General features: G+C 40.9%; 1 protein-coding gene across 7 annotated transcripts in view; it reads left to right on the top strand.

Annotated features, from left to right (window-relative positions):
* The first annotated feature begins 235 nt into the window (after nt 1-235).
* ATF7IP2 (activating transcription factor 7 interacting protein 2) overlaps nt 236-18,049 on the top strand; it is a 35,349-nt gene continuing 17,535 nt past the window's right edge. Inside the window, exons 1-3 of one of the 7 annotated variants that reach the window (XR_014213662.1) lie at nt 236-869; nt 15,807-16,684; nt 17,815-17,969. Coding sequence is in view for 5 of the 7 variants with exons in the window: in XM_082199736.1 (XP_082055862.1) it covers nt 832-869; nt 15,807-16,684; nt 17,815-17,969 (1,071 nt within the window). In the remaining 2 variants the exon portion in view is untranslated. Of the gene's footprint in view, nt 870-2,082; nt 4,046-15,806; nt 16,685-17,814; nt 17,970-18,049 lie in introns of those variants that run through there. The other 6 variants (XR_014213663.1, XM_082199736.1, XM_082199738.1 and 3 more) reach the window with 6 other exon arrangements.

The following is an 18,049-nucleotide window of genomic DNA, read 5'->3' as shown; positions in this document are numbered from 1 at the left end:
AAACAGGAAAGCTTGTTCAGAGCTGCACCCCGAATTGAATTGTTGCAGACCCTTTTATACATGCAAGTAAACAAGAGAATTTTTCCTATAGTCTATCTGTTAACACGCCGCCGCCTTAGCTAACCACTAAGAACATCCTCCCACTAACCACATCCTATAGAAATCTTTTGCAGCAACAATAAATGCAGAGCCAGCAAGTTCTTGTTTTCAGCACATGACTTTAAGCTGTGTCACTGGAGTCAGATGCTGGAGTTTTTATTTAAGGCAACGGACATACACTTAGCAACAGTGTCACATAAAGAGTCACTTCTCTTTTTTGGTCATTGTCTGCAATGACTTAGTTGGATCGGAGACGAGTGGATAAAAACCCAGCCCTCCGCACACTGCAAAAGCAGTGCTACTTTGCCAAACAACCTCTCCTATTGTGCCTACTAGCTATTCTCCTCCTGTTTATAAAGACAAGTTGGATCCTTGTTCGTTTAAGCTTAAGCAGAGAAAAGTAGTTATGGATGCACCACGGAACATTAAGCAGTAATTTGGAGGGCAGGGGGACAAGAGACAAAATTAGCTCGTGCGACGGCATCCTTTAAGAGAGGTTAAGCTGGCTGACTTCACCGAGACTGTTGGTGCATAGCGACGGAGCGCTTTCTCTTCTGCATAAAAAGATCATCACCATCATTGCCGTAAGCATTTAAACTGTCCTTTCTCGGTGCAGAACACTTTGCATGCACGGTTAAAGTAATAAGAAAAGAAGAAGAACCCTGCTGGATCAGACCAAATACCCCATCGAGTCCAGAATCCTGTTCTCAGCTTGGACCACCAGAGTACCACATGAAGCCCACAAGAGGACCTCAGTACAGCAGAAAAAGGTAAAGGTAAAGCAGAACCCTCCCCACTTGTGAACCCTAGCAACTTCCAGATTGGTGATTTTCTGCAAGTTTGTTCTGCAGTATATATATAGTACACAAAGGGATGCGAGTGGCGCTGTGGTCTAAACCACTGAGCCTCTTGGACTTGTTGATCGGAAGGACAGCAGTTCAAATCTGCGCGATGGGGTGAGCTCCCGTTGCTCTGTCCCAGCTCCTACCAATCTAGCAGTTCGAAAGCATGCCAGTGCAAGTAGATAAATAGGTACCACTGCAGCGGGAAGGTAAACGGTGTTTCCGTGCGGTTTGGTCGTGCTGGGCATATGACCCAGAAAGCTTTCTGTGGACAAACGCCGGCACCCTTGGCCTGAAAGCGAGATGAGCGCCGCAACACCATAGTCGCCTTTGCCTGGACTTAACGGTCCAGGGGGTCCTTTACCTTTTTTATATTTATAGTACATTAGTGGTAGATTTTACTGAATTGTCCAGGCATCAGTCTGCTTTATTTCTGTAACTATCCAATCACTGAATGCCACTTTCAATTCCTTATTTGCATATGCGGACCTGAGTGAAAACTATCTACAGTATCTACACCCTGCTGGCCCAGGGTGAGAACTTCAGCACATAACAAAAACCTTTTGAGATTTTGCAAAGATCAACAATTTCTGTGTCCGGATTTTCACTTTTTGAAATATGGCAACCCGAGTAACGAAATTGTTTCATTTTTCTTGTAGTCAGCAGTAACACAAGCTTAAGAGAGAAACAAAGAAGAAAAAGCGCCCCAGATAGAAAACTCTTTCGCAGGAATGCCAGTAGATGGAATAGTGTCAATAGCTACATTGTACTCAGTAGGGCTGACTTCTGAGTAGATTTCCGGGTCAGGATGTGCTTTAAAAATTCACTGTAACATTGTAGCCTGCTGTGGTTTGTACAAGCTAGGTCAGCTTCTTATATTTACACAACAGAGAAAGGCAGCAGTAAAACCTGGAGAGGGATATTAATGGCAAAATCGTAAGTCATAGATCATAAATTGTAGTTCCTTTCAGGAATTCTGATTTAGTCTGAAATTGCTTCTTCAAGGACCTATATCTTTGCTTGGACACAGGTAAAAGCGTTTTAATAAATTTTAAAAAATCAGCAAGCATTTGCCACTTGTTTAGGGGATGAAGCTCTGTTTCTATGCCCCTGCTGTGATAAGTTCTTAAAAAGCAAACGTTAACAAATCTCTGATCTTGTTTACTATCCTCTGTGACCAAGTAGATAAACTGCTTGCTTTTATTAGAATGGCAGGTTATAAACTTGAGGACAAGGCTGAAAGTTTCAGGTCAAAATCCTGTGTACACTTATCCAAGAGTTAGCAGGAAGTGGGACTCACTTCTGAGTAAAACACACATACGGTAGGATTGGTGCTGTAGATTTCAACTCCTACTTATTTACTTCATTACTTCTTTTTAGAGACAGTAAATTGGAATGATCAGGTAACAGAAAAGCAAGCAGAAAATGGGGAGGAAGGAAAAGCAGAAAACAGAACATATATAGTGAATTGTTGCGATGGCTGCGAAGTTAATTTAGAACCCGAGGGTTGCAAAAAAAAGGGGGCCAGAAGGTTGCAACAGATTATTATGCTAAATGGGATGTGTTTAATCTGTGTATGAGAGAGCAGGTTGCTTTGTTGGAAATGTCAAGGGGCGTAATTAAGATGTCGGGACAAGGTCTAAAACGGGCATGGAAATGTGCAGCTCCGTTTTAAAAGTTTTGTTTTCATGAAAGAGAGCCGGCGGTGGTGGAGTGCTTAAAGAGTGTCAGACTAAGACCTGGGAGGGACCAGGGTTTGAATCCCCCACTTAGCTATGATGCTCACTGCATACCCTACAACAATTCCCCAATTATAATAGGGACGCCCTAAGGGAAAGTGGGACATTCTAGGATCAAATAAGAAACCTGGAAAGCTTCTGTAAATCCAGGACTCTCCCCGGAAAATAGGGGTACTTGGGAGGATATTATTGTTATTTATTCTGACCACCTCACAGGGTTATCATGGGAATGAAATGAGGAGGGCGAAAACCACATATGCCACTTTGAGCTCCTTGGTGGAACAGGTGAGATACAAATGCAAGAAATAAATAGAAGCTCTTTCACTTTTAGCTTGAGAAAGATTTGTGGTGAACTTAAGGTTGTGCATGCACACATACTTATTCCGGCTTGGCATTTTTCAAAGGGTTAGATTAGAATCAACCTCCTGCAATGCAGGAATCAATAGGTCCTATGTGTTCAGTTGGACTTACAGCTGTGTAAGTTTGCAAAGGACTACAGCATTGTTGTTTAAAAAGAAACGACTTAACTTGTTGCCATGCTTTTTTAAAAAAATAAATGTATCATAAAATCAAGTAAGGAATGCAGAGAAGCCAGTGTGTTTATCAGCAAAACAAGAGTGCTCTTTATCTGCCAAGTTGTGTCCCATTAATCTCCAGGCCCATTTCACACGTTCCAGGTCAGGAAATTAAATTGGCCCCAAAGGATTGACGTGACTTTAAGTCGGTTCGCTTGAATAAATCTTTGCTCCTCTCTACCCCCTGGGCAACTGTAGCCACTGCCGGCCCTCTGCTGTGAGCTTCTGCAATGCATACGTGTTCCCCACGTTCACACGTTACACGCGTATGAACAAGCCGAGGAAACCACGCGTCTCAGTCCCGCCCCCCCCCCGCCCCCCCGCTCCGAAGAAGATGCTGCTCTTTCCGGGCTGTCTCCCGCTCCAGATAAATTATAGCCTGCGCTCGCCGCTGATTGGCTAAGGCGCTTGAGCGAGGAGGAGGAGAAGGGCGTGGCAAGGCAGGATACGACCGCTCCTGATTGGCCGAGCGGACGTTCTCCCCAGGCAAGACGAGGCTCAGCAAATAGCCAACGCTTTTAGCGAGGAGAAGGATGCCTCGGCTTCTGATTGGACAGAGAGAATAATTGCTTGATGGTCTCCTCGCTTTAAGCGCCTGCGCGGTTAATTCCCCCGGTTGCTGCCCTTACCCCCTCTTTTAACGCCGCGCGTGCCTTAGAACGATGGCGCCGTGAGCGTTCCAACGGCCTCCAACGGCAGACGCGGCGCGAGAGGGAGGCGCGAGGCGAGGCGAGGGAGAAAGAGAGCGCGCGGAGCCTCCGTTGAGCGCCTGCCGCGCCTGCGCAGACTGGTGAGTAAGTGGGGGAGGGGCGGTGCCTGTAGTTTTTCTGTTTATATCCCAACTTCTTTTGTCCAAGGTGGCGCGCGTGGTTTCTTCTCCGTTATCCCCCGTGTTATAAACACTACAACCCTAGCCTGAGAGGGAGTGTCACACCCAGTGAGCTTGGTCGACAAGTGAAATAATATGTAAGTTTGTTCTGGGTATAAGCTTTGTATAAGAACAAACTTAGTTGGTTACTGGACAGTTTTTTAATTTTTTTCGACTGTGTCAGACCAACACAGCTACCTAACTGAATCTGAAATAATGTGTGTGTATATATACCATAAATATACATAATATACATATATACATAAACATATGCAAATATATACTGAATCTGAAATAATGTGTGTATATATATACATAATGTGTGTATATATATACATATATATATACATATATATGCATATACTCCCACATGCTTCCAACTTAAATTCCACTATAAATATACATAATATACATATATACATAAACATATGCAAATATATACTGAATCTGAAATAATGTGTGTGTATATATACATAAATATACATAATATACATATATACATAAACATATGCAAATATATACTGAATCTGAAATAATGTGTGTGTATATATACATAAATATACATAATATACATATATACATAAACATATGCAAATATTTACTGAATCTGAAATAATGTGTGTGTATATATACATAAATATACATAATATACACATATACATAAGCATATGCAAATATATACTGAATCTGAAATAATGTGTGTATATATATATACATAAATATACATATTTTGGTGTCTTCGGGTGTCTTCCCGTGTAAGAGTCGGGGTGTCTGTGCGACGTTTCGACGAGGTCTCACTCGTCATCTTCAGGCTGGTGCTTTCGGCTTCTTGTTACTGGAACAGAGCAGAATCTGGTGTTTGAGTTCCTATAAATACTGTTGAGGGGTGTGGTGTATAGCCTCCAACGTTCTGGGCAGAGAGGAAGTTCCTAGATTAGTGTGCCTTTTCTTCTTTTGTTCCTTAATTACTTGAGGGATATCTTGGGTGATTTCATGAGTGATATTCTGAATACCACTGGGTGGGTCATTAAGTGTAGATTAGTTGCTAAAGCTTTCGTGTCTTGACCTCTTGAGCTTGTGAAGAGTTTTTTCTTGACCTCTTGAGCTTGTGAAGAGTTTTTCTTGAGCTTGTGAAGAGTTTTTCTATACACCACACCCCTCAACAGTATTTATAGGAACTCAAACACCAGACTCTGCTTTGTTCCAGTAACAAGAAGCCGAAAGCACCAGCCTGAAGATGACGAGTGAGACCTCGTCGAAACGTCGCACAGACACCCCGACTCTTACACGGGAAGACACCCGAAGACACCAAAACCTGCATTCCTGTACCCGTGAAAATCTACGAAAGCATAAATATACATAATATACATAAACATATGCAAATATATTTCCAGGGAGGGAAAATACGCTTCATGTGGTAATGGAAATAATTATCATTATTTATTACCCAACCCTTTACCGTAAGATCCTGGTTACATGTGTAAGTATGCAATGTACTCAGGTTTTATTAGTATTTGCCGCTAATTATTGTCATTCACCATCATTGGCATAAGACTCTTAAATGTGTAATGTGTAGATTGGGGCCAGGCGGGAAATGGTTGCTCCAGGAAGATGGGAATAAACCCCCCGAAATGGAAATAGACAATATTTTTATTTTTATTAATTGAATTGATTTGCCGCCCTATACCCTGAGGCCTCAGGGTAGTTCACAGAACAAAGTCAAAACATAAAACCACAGAATCTATAATTGAAATAAAAGCAACAACCCAGTGCCCCCCCCCCCCCCGTATTTAAGACCTTCATTTAGCTTCCGTGGATATACAGTTAGATATAAAAGGTTTAAAACTCAACAGTGGATCCGTTCAGATAATGCGTAGGTAAATAGGTGACGATGTTCCTGTTTATACTGCATGCATTACATTTAATGTTTGTTTATTGCAGGGGACTCTGCAATAAAACTAGCAGTAATCTGGGAGGTTCAGGTCAAAGTTGCTGAGCTTTTTTTAGGAAGGAAAGTCCCATTTTTATGGGGTCCAGGACAGAAATGTTCAACTTTTTTTTGGAGGAGCAAAAGCTGTTGAGCTTCTTTGGTGGGAGCCAGTGATCTACTACAGACATCCATCTACCTGTTGGACGTGCCTGGTTTATTCCATTTATATCCTACCTTTTCCCCCTCAAGGTGGCATGCACAGAGTTATGGGTGATCATTTGTAAATAGCGTAGTATAGCCAGTCTATGCTTCCTTGCGTGTACCGTTCTCTTGGCCAGAACATGCACATTCCATCCCATTAGCTCTTTGATCAACACAGTTCATTATTAGTTCATCAACAGCATCCATTTTGTGGTGGTGGTCTTCAGCCATTTTAGGTCCATTCAAATAATACCATTCATTACAAAAGTAAGGCCTGGCAGCTTCTGGGTAGACCACATCAGTTTATTTACAGGAGGTGATCATGAAACGCCTGTGTTTGATAGATAAGAATGATATTCTTAGGATATTTTGCTTGAGCAAAAAGGCATAAATTCAGATTATTTCTTATTGGCCAAGATGTTGTTTGAGAGAATTCGCATTGACATTTTTTAAAACGCACACACGTAATATCATTTATTTTTAGCACTATAGAGACCAAATTGGAATTGAATGAGATTGATGTAGTTCGCAGAACCTGGAGAGAGCTATTAAAGGATGTGTATTGCAGGTGGGAGAGATCTGGAGCAGGTATTGGGAATATGAATACCAGATGACCTGTGGGGGTCAGGTTACCCGAGTTTCAAGTACCATTTAACAACCTGGCCTTTGCTTTGGTTTTATAGGGAGATACTCACTTTTATTCAGATATTTGCAACACACACAGGTGCATGTATAAAACAATCACGTTCCTCAAATATACTGTATAAACTGCAGATGCTAGGATAGTGAACTGGTGTCGTTAATTTACTAATATGTGTCCTCCCAAAGGAGCCTGGAGTGGCAAGCAACAAGTGATAAAACAATACAAATGCCTTTAAAACAATTGCAGCACAGGTGCAGACTGTCAGGATTTAATCAAGTAAGTCCTGTACAGTGGTACCTAAGGTTACATACGCTTCAGGTTACAGAATCCGCTAACCAGAAATACTGCTTCAGGTTAAGAACTTTGCTTCAGGATGAGAACAGAAATCGTGCTCCGGCAACGCGGCAGCAGCAGGAGGCCCCATTAGCTAAAGTGGTGCTTCAGATTAAGAACAGTTTCAGGTTAAGTACGGACCTCCGGAACAAATTAAGTACTTAACCTGAGGTACCACTGTAATTGAAATTGGTAGGGTTACGTTTCTAATTCGGCCTTTTCTTCTTGGGAGTAGTTTGGGGGAGCATGAGGAAGCAAATACTGGTTTTGGGAAAATCTAGGGCCCAAAGGAATTTAATAATAATTTTTATTTTTACCCCGCCCTCCCCAGCCAAGGCCGGGCTCAGGGCGGCTAACAAGCAATAATAAAAACAAGTTGAATGAATACAACTTAAAAACAAGATTAAAATACAACAATTAAAATATTGAAACATTAAAATGCAGCCTCATCAAAATTATTCTCAGCTGCTTGGGTTTTAATAGCCCTATGAAGTTCTCAAGGTCACACCCATTCTTAATTGGTGATAACTTGCAGCTGGGCTTGTTTCCAGCTATCATTTCCTGAGTAGTTCTGGAAGAGTCATGAGTCCCGCCCCCCGCTTTTGGATTGGTGGGGAAATAAAGATGGGCTGTCCCCTTTTCAATATGATATAGAACATATTTCGCTTTGCAATTTGTTGGCCTGTTGCCTGGTAACTAAATTGGGACGTGCCAAGCCCGTCTCTCGGGGAGCAGGCACTGCCAGTATTGGTAAAAGAAGTGCATGGTAAGTTTAACTAGTGAAGTCTTGATTATTATTATTTTATTGTGTGGTGGTTCTGTAATTCCAATGTTTAAAACTTCTAATTTGTCTTATTTTGTGGAAATTCTACCTGTGCATTGGAGTAGAGCAGTGGTTCACAAAGTAGGTGAACCAGGTTAAGTATGACCTAGGTAGGTGTAAATGACTCTGAAAAGCTGAAAAAATTGTCCAGTACCACCTTAGAGACCGACTAAGTATGTTCTGGGTATAAGCTTTCATGTGCACGCACGCTTCTTCAGACAGGTAAAATGGATTAATCCGTTCCAAACAACCCCTAAAACAACAATTTAACATGAATTTTACTATCTAATGAGACCACTGATCCATAAAATGAAAGCAATAATCGATGTACTGTACTAGAAAATAAGTAAGACAGTATTGTAGATGATAAATATATATATATCTTACTTGCACTGATGATAGTCATTGTTTGGATGGGGGGCTTTTATCCATTTCCACAGTCACAATCAGTCAGTAGCTGAACTGGCTTCCACACAGTTACAAAAACAAATTGACCAAAAAAGCCTCAAAAACGCAAAATAAATAGCAAAAACAAAAGCGCCAAACTTAATCCATTCTGGAAGTCCGTTTGACTTCCGAAATGTTCAAAAACCAAGGCGCAGCATCTGATTGGTGCAGGCGCCCCAGAAACAATAACCAACAACCACATCGGATGTTCGGCTTCCGAAAAATGTTCAAAAGCCGGGACACTTATGTCCGGGTTTTCGGCATTTGGGAACTAAGGCGTTTGAGAACCAAGGTGCCACTGTAATCCTTTTTATAGGGTAGGGTAGGTTAAGGGGCACTGGGGGTGAGTTTATAAACCAAGGAGTCAGAGGCCTCTAGAAGTTTGGGAGCCACCGGATTACAGGATCTGTGTGGCTGTTCCCCGATAGTTTTCTCTTGCTGTAAAAATCTGTGAATTCATGGGAAAAGACTGTGGTCCTAAATTCAGTGTTCTAGATTGCTGAGGCTTCTGGTATAGAGAATTCTTTTTATTAGGGATGTGCAAGCAGGATAAGTACTAAGGCACATTCCAGCTCCTGAGAAGCCCTGGTTGCTAAAGTTTTGAAATTGTACCCCTACTGGTCTATAAGTCTGGGTGGTGGCAGTATTTATCTATTGACTAAGTGGGCATTGGGACTGATATTTTTATATCTCACAAGTGGGGATTTGAACCCTCATCTCCCAGTTCCTAGTTCCACACTTGAATCACTGCACCACACTGGCTTCCTAGAGGAGTACTGCTATGGGGTTACACGTATCAATTAAGAAGGTAAATAAATAAATTTACTTTTGCTGGTTCTGTGCTGTGGAACGCTGTTCCACCAGAGACTTAGTAAGCATCCTAGCTGTTGACTTTCAGGCATCTCTTAAAGAGCTTTTGATGTCAACAGGCCCTTGCTGCTGTTTTGATTTTTGATTAGCCAGCCACTTTAATGGTTATCTGTAGTTTTATTTTTTAACACGGGGTAGTATGTTTTTACATTGTGCACCACTTTATATTTTATGATATAGCAGTGTGGAGAAATAAAGATTTGAATGGCAGCCACCACCAGAGAGCCAGAATTGTTTGAGAATTATCCTGGTTGTGGTGAACATTTATACTTTTTTGTTTGTTTGTTTGTTTACTTAATGGTAAAGGCCTCTAGGAGAGTGTACAGGAGGGGTTGGGCAGCCTAGTCTCCTACATGTTTTGGGACTTCCATCAGCATACCGGAAGATGGATTGTAACTCGAAGAAGCGTAGTTGGTCTGGCGCTATTAATCCTTCATATCACTGTTAAATGAAGGCTGTTAGAAAAACAGACAACCCCTCTTTCTGTCTCAGGCCTGACAGTTGCTTATATTTGCCCGACCTGAATTCCTAACGGAAGCCTCTCATAGCTGCCGAGCTTGCATGGCAGAGGCATGGGCCTCCCTTGTTTAGAGATAACGCGGATGTAATATATTGGGAGGACTCCAGGATTAAATGCATTTTAGGCATGCAGCCCAACCCATGGGAATCTTAATGTCTGGTGTGATTAATTTGGCAATTGGATTTTGCAATTGCGCCTAATGCATATAAACCTCTAGAATTTGACCCAGAATTTGAGCCTCAACACAAACCAGGAACAGCAATGCTGTTGGATTGGCTAGACTGGGGTCTTTCTCTTGACTTTTGTCTCTGGAGCTCCTGGAAGCTGAATCGAAGTGGGTGCCATCTGTTCTCTGGGTATGATGTTGTACTTCTGTATAGGTTGCCTGCTGTTTAATAAACCTTAGACTTTCTCACCACTTGTGTGTCTTGCGTTTGCTTTTGTTTTGATTTTTTTATAATATTTTATTAGGTTTTATCAATAGAAAAGTTTAGAAAAATACAAAAACGAAAAAGTTACAAAATACAAAAATACAGACATTGAACACACAAAAAAGAAAAAACACATATAAAAGAAAACAAAAAATTCCCTCTTTCTTAATTTCTCATTTTTAGTTAACTTATTTTCCTGACTTCCTCACGTCTCCCATTATTGTATCCCTTTTAAAAATTGGTTCAGCAAATTTATGTCCTATTAGTTTATCTATTATTAATCCAATCTTACATTTTACCTTGTTGTTAGAACCCCTGCAATTCATTTCAATGTCATCAGCATTCAAAAATTATACAATATTTCTGCAAATAAGTTTTAAATTTCCTCCAATCTTCTTCCACCAACTCTTCTCCCTGGTCTCGGATTCTGCCAGTCATTTCCGCCATCTCCATATAGTCTATTAGTTGTATCTGCCATTCTTCCAAGGTGGGTAGGTCTTGTGTCTTCCAATGCTTTGCGATGAGAATTCTTGCTGCTGCTGTAGCATACATAAAGAAAGTTCTATCCTTCTTTAACACCGATTGGCCAACTATGCCCAGGAGAAAGGCCTCTGGTTTCTTCGGGAAAGTATATTTAAATACCTTTTTCAGTTCATTATATATCATTTCCCAGAAAGCCTTGATCCTTGGGCACGTCCACCGAAGGTGAAAAAATGTACCTTCAATTTCTTTACATTTCCAACATTTGTTATCGGCCCATTTTATCATTGCAGATTTTACCGTTTCTTCCTCAATATTCCATTTCAACAGAAGATTGTACATTCTTGGAAGTATCTTAGCATTGGGTTCTAACAATTCTGTTTCTAACTTTGATTTTTCCACCTTGAAACCATTTTTTTTATCCAAGTTATAAACCTCTCTTATTTGAAAGTAATGTAACCAGTCTCGCACCTTCTCTTTAAGTTTGTCATAACTCTGCAATTTCAGTTTGTCACCTTCCTGTTCTAAAATTTCCCAATATTTTGGCCATTTAGCCTCCATGTTGAGTTTTTTCAAAGCTTTCGCTTTCATAGGTGATAGCCACCTTGGGGTTTTACTCTCCAGAAAATCTTTGTACCTTGTCCAGACATTAAACAATGCTTTCCCTTCCGGAGGGGACATTCTTTTCTGAAGCCCCAAAGACTTGGACAAGGATTGACCAAATCTGGATAACCAGAGGAATGGCTCCTAAGATCCGAAAAGTGGAAATTTGCCCAAAAACCTGCTCCAACCATAATCCTGTGAAAATGGAAATGAAACCAACATTGACTGGTTCCTTCAGATGGAGGATGAACGACGCCTTGTTTAGAGATCCAGAAATCGCCAAGAAGGCCCCAAAAATTATAAAAGACTATTTTGAAATAAACCTGAAGACCACAGTGGAAAAAACAACAATCTGGGACGCAAGCAAAGCCGTAATGAGAGGGTTTTTGATTCAGCAAAATGCAATAAAAAGGAGAACCCAAAATGAGAAAAAAGAGAAGATTTTGGAGAAAATAAGAGAAGGAGAGAAAAAACTTAGAGCTAAACCAAAATCATAAGAGATTTTGAGAGAAATTAAGTCATATCAAGTACAAGTATACGAAAATGATAAACCAGGACATTGAATGGAAAGTTAAACAAATGAGACAAAAGACCTTCGAATCAGCTAATAAATGTGGAAAGCTGTTAGCATGGCAGCTGAAGAAGAGACAAAAACTAAACACGGTTACTAATCTTGAAGTGGATGGAAAGAATATTCAGAATCCACAGGAGATTAGAAGCTGCTTCCAGAGATATTTCAAACAACTCTATACACAAGGGCCGCAGATTGAGTCGAAAATTGATCAATTTCTGAAAACTAATGGATTACAAAAAATTTCTCAAGAAAACAAAGTATTATTGAATTACAAAATAACTGAACAAGAGGTGGAAGGCGCGATTCAGAATATGCAACTGGGCAAATCTCCAGGGCCTGATGGACTAACCTCCAAATACTACAGAACTTTGAAAGACTATTTAATCCAACCATTAAAGGAGGTTTGCAATGAAATTATGGAGGGAGGAAATGCGCCGGAGACGTGGAAAGAAGCTTATATCACACTTATACCAAAAATTGAGTCTGAAAAGACACAACTTAAGAACTATCGCCCCATATCCCTACTTAATGTGGATTACAAAATCTTTGCAGATATCTTGGCTAGAAGACTGAAAAAAGTTTTGGCAGAGATGATACATAAAGACCAGGCCGGCTTTCTCCCTGGAAGACATCTATCGGACAATACGAGGAATATAATTAACATTTTAGAAAAGCTGCAGGTGAACATTAACACAAAAGCAGTCTTGATTTTTGTAGATGCAGAGAAAGCTTTTGACAACATTTCCTGGAGTTTTATGAAGAAAAATCTTTGGGATGGGGGTTGGACAAAACTTTGAAAATGGTATAGGTGCGATATATTCTGAACAAAAAGCTAAATTGATAGTAAACAATATGGTTACAGAAGAGTTTAAAATAGAGAAAGGGACACGACAAGGTTGCCCAATTTCCCCATTGCTTTTCATTTCGGTCCTGGAGGTCTTGCTAAATATGATTAGAAGGGACCATTTGATTCAAGGTATCCAGGTCGGAGTTAAACAATACAAACTTAAAGCTTTTGCAGATGATCTCGTTATGACATTACAGGAGCCGATATCCAGCACTAAGAGGGCCCTAGAAGTAATCCAGGATTTTGGTCAAGTGGCAGGCTTTAAATTGAACAAATTGAAAACTAAGGTTTTGGAGAAAAATTTGACACTAATAGAGAAAGAGAGGTTTCAGAAAGAGACAGACTTAACATTAGTAAAGAAGGTAAAATACCTGGGGGTGAATATGACATCCAAGAATGTGAACCTATTTAAAGACAACTATGAGAAATGCTGGTCAGGTGAAAAAAGATTTAGGAATTTGGACGAATCTGAAGCTTTCCTTGCTGGGTATAATTGCTGTTATTAAGATGAATGTATTGCCGAGAATGTTATTCTTATTTCAATCATTGCAAATTATTGATAAGATGGACTGTTTCAAGAAGTGGCAAAGAGATATATCTAGATTTGTCTGGCAGGGCAAAAAGCCCAGAATAAAATTTAAGATTCTTACTGATGTTAAAGACAGAGGGGGGTTTGCCCTGCCAGACTTAAAACTTTATTATGAGTCAGCAGCTTTTTGCTGGCTGAAGGAATGGCTACTTCTTGAGAATACAGATGTTTTGGATCTTGAAGGGTATGATAACATATTTGGGTGGCATGCATATTTATGGTATGGCAAGGTAAAAGCACATAAGGCATTTTAAAACTGTCTTGCGTTTGCTTTTGAACCCCTGAAGAAAAACAACCCCCTTGCCTTTGACAAGACATTAGCCCAAGCATTGGCTAAGAGCACGGTGGGAGTTGTAATCCAACAACATCGGACAGGCACTCAGTTGGGGAATTGTTGGCAAAGTGGATTTATGGGTAGAGAGGGATATGTGCCCTCTCCAGATGCCTTCTTGTAGAGTTGTATCAATTCTCTTTCGTGTGGTCTGAATTCCCATTCCCAATTACTTGGTCTGTTCAACCCACAAGCTGAAGTCAATATTAACATACGAAACACAGAAGCCACCAAATGAATTGCCAAATAAGGGAGTCCACTTCTCAAGGTGCTGGTAACTTAATGGTGACTTAGTTTTTCCTAGCAGACCAATGTGTTTCAGCCAAAAGGCTACCCTCAGGGGATTTCTATAAAAGAGACGTAATAGGAATGTTGGTGTAATGCAAACAGTGGGTTAAATTACACAGTGCTTGGGCTCATGTCTTGAGGAGCACCCCCCCAAAAAAAAGTCTGGATGTTCAGAGATAAGGTGCCAGGTGCGCTGAGTTACCATAGCAACACCAGCAGGGTTGAGTGTATGACTTGCTGAGTCATTCATCCTCCCATTGTTTCAGGAAAAAGAGACAGATATAATAATTTCAAGGGCACTGCTTTCATGATGTCCTGTTTGCATGTCGGGATTTTGCATATCAGCGTTAGCTAGCATGGTGAAGGTGTTAGTTGATCTCTGTATATATGTATCTTCAGAGACCAGAAGAATTGTTTATAGTAGGCAGTAGTGTTTAGATTTGTCTTGTATTGGAGACAAGAAACATTTTGTTACTTTGAACTGCATTGGAGAGCAGCTTTCCCCTTAACTGGGGACTCTGGAAGAAGCTGTTTTGCAGGAGAAGGATATCTCTGAAGACTCTGCTGGGGCTCTGCATGCTCTGAGGTGTGGTGAACTACCAAGTGACTCCCACAAGTAACCAACAAGGAACACCTGCAAAGCATAGTATTAATTCCGTATATACAGTGGTACCTCGGTCTAAAAACAGTCCTGTTAACGAACAATTCAGGCAACGCACTCCACAAGACCGGAAGTAGGTGTTCTGGCTAGCGAACTTTGCCCCAGAAGACAGAAGCCAACCGGTGGTGGGAGGCCTCATTGGGGAAAGCATGCCTCAGTTTAAGAACACTTTCGGTGTAAGAACGGACTTCTGGAACGAATTAAGTTCGGAAACGGAGGTACCACTGTATAAACATCCATCAAATAGCTCCAAACTTTAAAAAAACCCAACCAAGATAAATGTCCAAAAAGGCAAGTTAAAGCATAAGTGGTAACCATTATTTGTTCTTGGCATACTGCTCATGGTTTGAGGAAACTAGCATGAGCCTGGGTTCAGATGTAATGGCAAGTTTCCACTTATGGGCACCTTGGTTTTAAGAAGCATACTGATGAGCTGAAACGCTTGTGGAGGATGGTGTGAGAAATGAGGATGTTTCTTTTTCACATAAGGCACAAAAGTACCCAATTCTTACAAGGGCAACGAAGATGATCAAGGGTCTGGATAGCAAGCCTTACAAGGAACGGTTGAGGGAATTTGGGTATGTCTAGCCTGGGAAAGGAGACTGAGAAGGAGATATGATAGCCCTCTTCAAATATCGAAAAGGCTGTTGAATGAAACATTAGAGCAAGCTTGTTTTCTCCTGCTTCGGAGAGTAGGACCCGTAATAATGGCTTCAAGTTACAAGAAAGGAGATTCCAACTAAACATCAGGAAGAACTTCTTGACAGTAAGAGCTTTTTGACAGTGGAACAGACTTGGGAAGTTGCAGACTCTGCTTCCTTGGAGGTTTTTAAGCAGAGGTTGGATGGCCATTTGTCATGAATGCTTTAGCCGAGATTCCTGCATTTCAAGGGGTTGTATTAGATGACCCTTGGAGTCGCTTGCAACTCTACAGTTCTGTGATGAATAATAGTGTGTGGTGTGCACACAGGCCTCTGATATATTGAACTGACTGCATTTAAATCTGGTATAGGTTTAAATTAAATGTAGGTTACCTGACTCAAACTTTAATTAGCATCTTAAGGAAAATAATGTTTGATCTCGACTCATAAGATGTAATTATTGTGTTTTAGGGTGCAAGAAATTAATCCAAACATGGATGTCAAAAAGCCCTGGCGTGCCAAAAAGACGATGACTCCAAGCGCCCGAAAGCAAGCGAAGATGCTGCGTGAAATGAAGGCTGTCCAAGCAGCAGAAAAAATGGCAAATGGTACCTCCGTTGTGGATAATCATGTCCATTTAAAAAGGGCTGAAACAAGTGGCTTAAGTCAGAAGTCTCTGAAAGAACCTAACCTTCAACCGGAATCGAAAGGAACTCTGTTGCACCCTCCAGCATTAAGGGAGTCCGTAACCAATTTAGTTGTTAATTCTGAAATGAAGGCTGTCCAAGCAGCAGAAAAATTGGCAAATGGTACCTCCGTTGTGGATAATCATGTCCATTTAAAAAGGGCTGAAACAAGTGGCTTAAGTCAGAAGTCTCAGAAAGAACCTAACCTTCAACCGGAATCAAAAGGAACTCTGTTGCACCCTCCAGCATTAAGGGAGTCCGTAACCAATTTAGTTGTTAATTCTGAAATCAGTATTTATAACAGTAGTCGTGAAGGATCCCAAGATCTTCCCTACAAGGTTTGCACTGAAGAGTCTGATTTGGAGCAATTTCTGAATGCTGGAGCCTTACAGGATCTACTGTATTATTACCTTCAAAAAGAACCCAGTTCCTCATCGCATAAGCCGGTGGAAGTACACTTGAACTCTGAGCCGCTTGCCCAGCTTTCTGGCCAATCGGAACATGAGCTTTCGGTGACTTCTCCTATGCGCAAGATCCCTGCCTTAGAAAAGGTAACCGAAATAAAAGATGAACCACTTGTTAAGCAAACCATGCCAGTATTGGAACAGGAAGGCGACAAATTCCAATTGCTTGAGAAAAATACTAATTCTTCAGTTCGGCCAGGTAATCATTTTTTTAAGTTATTGTTTTTACAATCATTAAGATAGTGTATCCTCTCAGGGCAATGTAGAGTAAATGTAACCAAAAGTGCTAAACACAAAGAACGGTAGATAAATTTGAAATGGGGGGGGGGGTGGAATACAAAATAGGATACTCATAACAGAGACTCATTCATTCAGCTGGGAGAATCGTTAGGAAAAAAATGTCTTTGGTTGTTCCAGAAGGTGCAGATAATGGACGCCTGTCTTATCTCATTACGGATATAGGGCTAGGTGATATATCATCCAAAACCAGCTTGAAGTCCATATTGTGATACTGGCTTCATAGTTTTTGACCTGACAATACATTATGAATCACGTTGTGTGTGCGCTATGGAAAAATCGGTGTGGGGAAAAGCATGAAGGCTGCCTTGTGTCACCATAACCACTTCCTGTCCACAGTGCTCACTATTCACATGGAATACAGCTCAAGAAATCGTTGCTTAAGCTTTAGAAGACCAGATTTTGTTTTTAAATGGTGGCCACTTGCGGAATTTCCCTCCTGTTGCCTCTTTCCAAGAGTGAGTGTGATGCTAGTTTGAAGCGGTTGCAGAAGACACTGTGCAGTTCATTTTAATCAAGTGAAATGACACAGTTGCTTAACTTCAGAGTGTTGGCGTGACTGAGATCACAGTACCATTTCAGGCCCCGTTCATTTCTGCAGAAACTAGAAAACTGCAGCCTTCTTTAAAGTCTGAACCCTTCTTACATAATTCTGCTCCAAAGCTTTCAGGGGGTGGGGTAGGTGTTTGCTCTTGGCTTGTATGGGATTTTTAAAAATATAACTTACTGCAAAAGTTGCCCACTTCTTCAAAAACTAGAGCGAAAAACTTATTGCAGTACTGATTCGGCTTCACAAAAATCTGTTGCAGTGCATTGCTGATGTGATATAGTGGTTAGATTGTCCGATTAGGACCTGTGAGACCAGACTTTAAAGCTCACTGGGTCACTTGGGTCAGTTGCTGTCCCTCGGCTTAACCTACATAGTGTTGTTATGAGGATAAAATGGGGAGGGGGAGAACCATGTACTCCTTGGACAGAAAAGTGGTATATAAATGTTGTAGTGGTAGTAGCAATGTTTTCTGGATTTCTTAGGGAATCCCTTCTGTCTCCTCAAAGATGGGGCTCCGAGGAAAAGGAGAATTTCAGAAACTGATGAAGGCATCTTTTCCAAATGCATCAAGAAATCCGATGAAGCCAGAAAGATTGGCGACAAAAGCTCTGAGAAAAGACATATTGCATTGGAACAGGTGAGTTGCCTTGTATGAGAAGTCACTGCAGTTGTGCTGAAATAATGAAATTAAAGCAGGGTTGAGAATGGAAAACTGTT

Source organism: Podarcis vaucheri (assembly GCF_965113315.1).
Source record: "Podarcis vaucheri genome assembly, chromosome: 14".
Lineage (NCBI taxonomy): Eukaryota > Metazoa > Chordata > Lepidosauria > Squamata > Lacertidae > Podarcis > Podarcis vaucheri.
This window is presented reverse-complemented; position numbering and strand designations above follow the sequence as displayed.